At 41.4% G+C, this 7,808-nt stretch overlaps 1 protein-coding gene across 1 annotated transcript; it reads right to left on the bottom strand.

Moving 5' to 3' along the window:
- Positions 1 to 2,333: 2,333 nt before the first annotated feature.
- Positions 2,334 to 7,808, bottom strand: dld (deltaD). Its single transcript, XM_059566766.1, has 11 exons — positions 7,315 to 7,808; positions 6,916 to 7,212; positions 6,445 to 6,505; positions 6,102 to 6,359; positions 5,030 to 5,090; positions 4,798 to 4,928; positions 4,521 to 4,690; positions 4,225 to 4,441; positions 3,332 to 4,136; positions 3,148 to 3,253; positions 2,334 to 3,058 (listed from the first exon to the last, which is right to left on the bottom strand). The coding sequence occupies exons 1-11, from the start codon at positions 7,360 to 7,362 to the stop codon at positions 3,053 to 3,055; spliced, it is 2,160 nt and encodes a 719-aa protein (XP_059422749.1). The 5' UTR covers positions 7,363 to 7,808; the 3' UTR covers positions 2,334 to 3,052.

Raw genomic sequence — 7,808 nt, 5'->3', positions numbered from 1 at the left:
TGATGTGTGGAGTGGGATTTTGGAGATTTCATTGTGAATGGAGCAATCGGGTGATTATAACATCTAGACCTTTACATTTCATCATTGAGATGAGAAACTGTTCATAACAAACTGTAAACAAACACAATAGCTTCATGCATTGTTTGAGGACATACATGCTCAGATCTTTTCATAGATTGTGAAGAGGCTTTTCCAATGTTGTAAATCTAACAAAATGTTTTATAACACTACACTTTTTTATAATACTATACTTTGCACTTTATTACATTTCAGAAAACTAGTTAAATGAGTGGTTTCAAAAATGAGAATGTGCTGCAAATATACTCAAATGCAGATGAGCTTCTTTCTTCATCAGAACAGATTTGGAGAAATGTAGCATTGCATCATTTGCTCACCAATGGATGCTCTGCAGTGAATGGGTGCCGTCAGAATGAGAGTCAAAATAGCTGATTAAAACATTGCAAAACTCCACACCAATCCAGTCTATCAATTAACATCTTTTGTAGTGAAAAGCTACATGTTTGTAAGAAACATATTCATCAAGACATTTTGAACTTTAAACAAGTCTACAGTCTATCAGTGAGTGAAAATATTGTTTAGTCTGAATCAGGTGAGAAATATGCATAGTTCAGGCAAATGAAAACAGTTCTAAACAAATACTGTTGTGGGTGGATGTTGGTGTGAGAGGACAGCAGGAGATCGACTTTCACTGGAGGAAGTGTTATTACCATTATACATCTTGGATGACCTGAGGGTGAGTCCATTTTCTGAAATGTTTATTTTTAAGTAAACTATTCTTTTAACGCTGCTGTGTAATGTTTCTAACACAGCGGGAATGACAGCAAATTTGGCTTCTTCATTTGACATCTCCGCGTTCTGACAACCATATAATCAATCTCTCAGTATTGCTTTTTGGAAACTCATAGAAATGCTATCATTGATTTTTCTTTTCTTTTGCCATTGGATCATGTGAGAAACCAAAAATATATATATTTGTATTTGTAGTAGTCTTCATTCACCAGAAGTTCACCCAACTATGACGACTTCTGCTTCTGAGAACCCTGGAAATACGAAAAAGGGTCGCATCTATTGGTCTTGACTGATTAGGACAAAATAATTAGGAACATATCATGGTATTGTACTCCAGTGATAAACATCAATAAACTATATAAAAACGGTTTATGCTAGAGTTTTTACTGCATTTTTAGTGTAACAGCACAACTTGCAACATGTAATCATATTTCAATCTTTCCCCCCTGAGCCTGATGGGAGTATTAAGATTAATCTTTTTTTTTTTTTTTTTTAAGTATTTAGCTAATGTAACCACACCAAACACAGTGCTGAAAACACAGAACTGAAAAAGATCTGATAGAAGATATTTGAGCAGTGTGTCAGGCCTGCTCTGAATGAAGAAACAAAAGAGCTGCTTTAGGCCTGTCTCCTGATATTTTCCAACTCAGCGAAATCCTTTTGTGCGAGGTGAAAAAAGTTAAGTTAAAAGCTTAGCGTGGTATGTGAAAGCAACTGTCCAACAGTTCACTGTATCCTCACTGAACCCACAACCAAAGACTCGACACGTTCTACAGAGCTCAAGTCACTTCTAACTTTTACAGATTTTGACCTAAAGAATATATTCCTGGCTGATATATTGAACATTTCACAAACACATACATAATTTTGTTGGAATTGAGGTATATGATCTGTGAAGTAAATTTAAAAGCATAGTGTTAGTTGGCAGTTGCTAATATGTCTAAGAGTTGTTCTGTACAAAAATGGTTGGCCGACAATGTTGTCTCTTTTTTAAAAGCATGGCATAATATATGCTCTTATGCTCTAAAATTGAAATTTTTTAAAATACTATCTTAGACAAAATGTCAAATCACCAGAAGAATGACTTCATGGCGCTATTCAGTTGTCTGCTCAAATAAAGCGAGCCTAATAGCAAACTTAAAAATCTAGTTTGGCTTGCAGGTCTGAATTGTAAAAACTTAGGTATTGTAGGCTATATTTAACTCATATTAAGATGCTAAGGCATTCCTGTTCTCCATTTGCTCTGTGTAAGTCACATAATGAGTATAGCTACAGCTTTGAAATAAAACCTTCCACCAAATAGAAACTTCAATCAAACCATTTGCAAAAAGTGGTTTTGATGTTTTTGTCAAAGAGCTCTTACATCCCCAAAATATCCTGCCATCAAGAACGAGGTAGTAATTAGCAATTATCGGGTGTGGCTTTGTCTCAGGACAAACATGATACATTCGTCACATAAATCTGGAGATTAATTATTCCAAGATGGTGAACAGTTCAACTCAGTCATATCTGACCGATTTCTTGATATTTCATACAGGATTTATTTGGAAAAATATTAAGGTGATCCTTTTTTTTCATGGGCAACATAAAATAAAAACAATTCCTGTACATTTTGACAGCATGTTTAAATACATTTACATCAGAAAACAGTCACATCGACCCGAAGTGCCTTATTTACAATAGACAAATTTGCAAAATGAAAAAAAAAGATTTTAAATTACATCAAATCTCACACTAACGAAAAAATAAACCACAAACAGATCGATCACAAATAACACTTAAATAAAAGAAATACGAGTTTTCAAAGAACAAATCAGTAACAAACATAATTGATGGCAGTGTTTTTCCTCTTCTGATCTATTTAATGATCAGAGAACTTCCAGATACACACTGCAGTCAGTGCAGATGCATACACAGTATCTGATTCAATTGTGTGTTAAATACATTAAAAATACAACCCATCATAGTGCAATGAGGTAAAACCGTCCCTACAGGAAGTGCAGCGAGTCCGTCTGGCACATTCCTGGGAAACAAACTTTGAGACTCCGAGCCAGTATGGCCCAACGTCCTTTCCTGCAGTCACTGTGTTTACTTCAGTTGAGAACCAGCTCATTCTGAATATCACCTTCAACATAAGTTTCACAGCAGCAGTCACATGAAGGAAACCTTCCCTCTGGTTTGAGCAGCATTACTGGAGTAAAACCTCCTGTAGAACGAGACGAGCTACAGCTCCATTGTGGTGTTACACCTGGAACAAGAAGGATTGATGAATCAATTTAGCGTTCGGAAATCTAGATTCGCAAGCGACTGCAAGCAAAAGGAAGGTTCTCGGCTTACCTCGGTTGCAATAATACATTCATCCTTTTCCTCTGATAAAACAAAGACTGACTGGTACTTTGTGTCTTTGCACAAAGATTCTGTACGTTTCCTCTCTGAAGAATCACTGAAAATGAAAAGAAGCACGTTTAGTACTGCGCCACAAAACCCAGAGTAACGGCAATCCCCACGCAACAATATTTACCTTTTCAAATGATTTCTGTGTTTCTCCTCTGAGTCTGAATCGAGAACCTCGCATTTTGTTGCTTCGCTCTTCTCAGAGTCCTCTTTTCCCACATCCTCCTGCTTCAGCTCATGAACAAGATTGTATTCCACTAGAGAGTAACGAGATTTGAATCCGTTTTTTTCCACGCTCGCGGCCTCGCTCTGAAAGTCCACTTTCTTGTTGATGTTCTTCACTTGCGTGGATCCGACGATGCTTACGGACAAGTCCTTGTCTCGGCTGCAGTTGTTGGTCAGGTTGTTCATGGTCTCGATTTCACTGCGGCTGTCAATCTGCTGGCTCCTCTGCTGCAGCTTAAGACGGATGTAGACGACCAAGACTGCGCCACCGATCAGGACTAAAAGCACTAATATAATCCCGGCGCAAACCGCCGTCCAAGGAAAGGCGCCATCGTCCTCATCGTAAGAGTACCTTTTGTCAGCTCCCTCAATGGCTTGTCCCTGTGGGTTCTCTGGGAGCAAGAACTGACAGTTACGGCCTCCGTAACCCGGGATGCAAGCACACACATAGCGGCCGTCCCTCTCGTGACAAGTGCCACCATTGTGGCATGGGTTGTGGATGCACTTGTTGACCACAGAGGTGCAGTTCTTCCCTATGTATCCAGGCGGGCAGGTGCAGGTGTAGTCGTTGAGTCCGTCTTGGCACGTGCCACCGTTCTGGCAGGGATAGTTGGCACACTCGTTGACGTTGTCTTCACAGTGCGTTCCAGTGAAACCCTCAGGACACTGACAGAGATATGAGTCCACGAGATCTAGACACTGAGCCCCTGGAGAAGAATAAGTAGGACAAAAGACATGAGACATCTGATTCGAACAACTCACGGTATGCATTTGAAATGGGAGATTTCGATGTACCATTTGAGCAAGGGTTGGAGCTGCAGTGATCAATCTTCTTTTCACAGTTGAACCCAGCGAAGCCCGTCGGGCACTGACAGAAGTATCCTCCTTCAGGGTTGTCAGCGCAGCGTCCATCGTTAAAGCAGGGGCCATCGGCGCAAGTCATGGCACTCAGCTCGCAGTTTCTTCCATAAAAACCAGGAGGACACGTGCAGCTGTAGGTGTTTTCAAGATCCTGTGAAATCCAGAGAACGATTTAGACCAACAATGCATTCACAGAGAATGCAATGATCCATATATCTAGGGATACTCACAGTGCAACTGCCTCCATTTCTGCATGGGCTGCCAGAGCATTCGTTGACCTCAATCTCACAGCTGTCCCCAGTGAAGCCAGGTCTACATGAGCAGGTGTAGCTTCCCTGGCCAGTGTTGGTGCAAGTGGCCCCATTCTGGCAGGGTTTGTGATGTGTGCAGTAGTTGAGATCTGCAACAAAAAACATGTAGGTTAATCTCCGGCTAAGTCTAGAGTCAATGGACAACTCTAAACTAACAAATTGATCAACTACTTAGTTTATGGTGTCGAAGGCTCACCTTGGTTACAGAAGAGGCCTCCCCAACCCTCTTGGCAGTTGCATTGCCATGGCTGTTGGCAGGTGCCATGCAAGCAGCCCGGATAGCGGATGCAGTCATCACAATACTTCCCACTAAATCCCACTCTGCATCTAAAAACACCACAGAAGAACTGTTAGTATGTTGTTAACTTCAACTGCAATGAAAGTTGAGCCTTAAACACAGAGGACCTGAAAATCGTCATTACACTTACTTGCATTCGCCAGGTTTGTCGCAAAATCCATGGTCTTCATCACATCCCGGAAGACAGATTGCTGTAAAAAATAAAAAAATTACAATTAATCAGTTCTTTTCTGACACCATTATTATTCTAGTAGTCCAGCTCGTTTTTTACCAAGCTCTTCACCCGTACTTTGAGGGTAACAAAAAAAATTCTTCTCACTACCATTGGAAGGACACTGGTTAACACAGTTGCACTCATACAAAAGCTTCCCAAACAAAAGCCCCTTTTTCCCCTAACTGTGGGTCAGAAGTCCTCTTTTTCACTCTGTTCATCCAACCCCCTCCCCATAACGACCCAGAGTCGGCGCAGATAAGGGTGGACAGCTGGTGTACATGGTGCCAGTGCAGGACAGCTGCTCTATTGTCTACCTTCACTCTGCAGCTGCCCCTTCCAACAATACCTCACCGCTCTGAGCCAATCAGGGCCGAGCGCTCTGCCAAGTAACCAATCAGGCGTTACATTTAATCTATGGCACGCGTGCCATTATTTGGTCAACGTCCCTCATTTGAATCACACATAGGCTACGCCTGTTGTAACCTTAGCGACGAAGTTTGTTGTTGTTTTTCTCTCGAAATACCGAGACATGCGCACTAGCAGCTTTCAAATGCACACAAAAATAATGTTAAATGTGGCCCTGGACCTCAAAACCAGTCATAAGGGTCCATTGAGATGTATACATCATCTGAAAGCTGAATAAATAAGCTTTACATTGGTGTATTTATGGTTTGTTAGGACAATAGATACAACTATTTGAATCTGAGGGTGCAAAAAAAAAAATCTAAATATTGAGAAAATCTCCTTTCAAGTTGTCCAAATGAAGTCCTTAGCGAACAAATTACGTTTTTATATATTTACGGTAATAAATGTATTTAAATATCTTCATTGAACATGATCTTTTCTTAATATCCTAATGATTTTTGGCGTAAAAGAAAAATCGATAATTTTGACCCATGTAAGCTATTTTTGGCTATTGCTACAAATATCCCCGTGCAACTTATGACTGGTTTTGTGCTCCAGGGTCACAGATATCCTTTATACTCACATTCTGTGCAGTACTGTCCTTTCCATCCAGAGTTGCAGATAATTTCTCCGCGCTCTCCGCAGGTGAAGTGGCCGAAAGTGTCGTCTCGGGGGCGGCAGAAGACCGAGCAGCCCTCGCCGTAGTAGTGCTCATCACAAACGAATCTGTAGGAGTACTTCAGCTCTGTCCTCCCACCAACCTGTTGATCCTGGGACCATTGCTCTCCCACCGTGAGGTGCCTCTGGGTGGACATACGACTGATGAGACGCTCTGGGTTTTCTGTGGACGTTTTAATTTCAGCGTTATCTTATTGCTGCACGATGATTGCTTAAAACGTTCTTTCCAATTGAATGCATCTTCTTACCTGTGGACAGATCATCGTTGGAATCGGTGTGCAACGCTTCGATGATCAGCGAAAAAGTTCCCTGAAAAAGAAAGAAAGAAGGAAAAATCGACAAAATTAGAGCAGAAGCGCATTCCTCCACACCTCATGCTGTTTTACATGCAACGGAAGATGTGAATGGCTTGAGGTGTGATCGCACTGGGGATTCAAGCCTCATTTCTCCGATTTCACACTTACTTATTGCAGCAAAATGAAAGGTTTCGGAATTTCACACTGAGCTGACAATTATATTCCAACCCAGGGAATGTGAGTTTTCCCACCCCACCAACACCACTAAATACCCACATCCTGAGTCCTTATGCGTCATTATTGTGGATTTTTATGTCACATAGCCTATACTATAAACCACGTTAAAACGGACGCATTTTCCAAATAGAAAGTATAATGCAAAAAATAGAAGTTAAGAAAAAGAAGAAAGTAACTATTACTCACCGGCCATGTGAACCCAAATGGGAACTGGATGGGGTTGGTAAAAGAGCTGTCAGGGAAGCTCTCGGGAACTTGGAAGGAGTTTGATCCGAGCACTGGTGTAACTGCGCCACCGTAGGTGCATGGAGGATCTGGAGACACATTGGCTTGGTAGTGTTTCAGGCAAATCCTAAAAAAGGTTTTGCATTCACACTGCTGATTATCTGACGCGGATCCTTTACAGCAGTTCGCGTTGCCTGTCACCCCTTTCTTGTTCAGAAGCTCCTGCAACTTTAACTCGAAAACCCCAGAACAATACCCCTGAAAAGGAATTGAAATTGGATTCATTAGACTACTACAAGATGCCATCCATTGTGAGATCATTTGCTCACGTATTGTAAAACAGATGCCAATTTTAATTACCTGACTTATTATGACACAAAGCAAAGCAGTTATCATAAGTCGTCCCATGGTGGAGAGGTTCTGAACTGCTGTGAAGCGTCCACGGGCCGGGCTGCTGTATGAGACCGTGTCTCAATAAGTCATTGAGACTCGAAGTTCTCCACTCAGTGGGAGGCAGCTCTGGATGATGCTCTGTTGCTTTCACTTTATCTGCTCATGCAAGCTCAAGTAAAATCAAGCAATTAAATCCCAAAGACGAATATAAAGAGGAAACCCCGATGCGCAAAAGCAGGAGCAACAGGAAATTCACTCAGAAAGCGATTACTCCAAATTGTCAAAAGTTTGCAGTCCACTTGTAGATAGTTAAGGAAGCCGAAAAAAATGCAGCAAACCCAGGCGCAGGGTTAGGCTATTTTCTTATTTTCCGGTTATACAATTGGCGTCGAGATGATCCTAACTTTCCTCCCGTGCTCTTGTTTCCATGTGAGAGACTGACTGGTTGTGTGTTTTTAATG

This window comes from Carassius carassius, chromosome 14 (genome assembly GCF_963082965.1).
Source record: "Carassius carassius chromosome 14, fCarCar2.1, whole genome shotgun sequence".
In the NCBI taxonomy this organism is placed as follows: Eukaryota; Metazoa; Chordata; class Actinopteri; order Cypriniformes; family Cyprinidae; genus Carassius; species Carassius carassius.
Note: the sequence above shows the minus strand (reverse complement) of the source record. Positions and strands in the feature narration are given on the sequence as shown.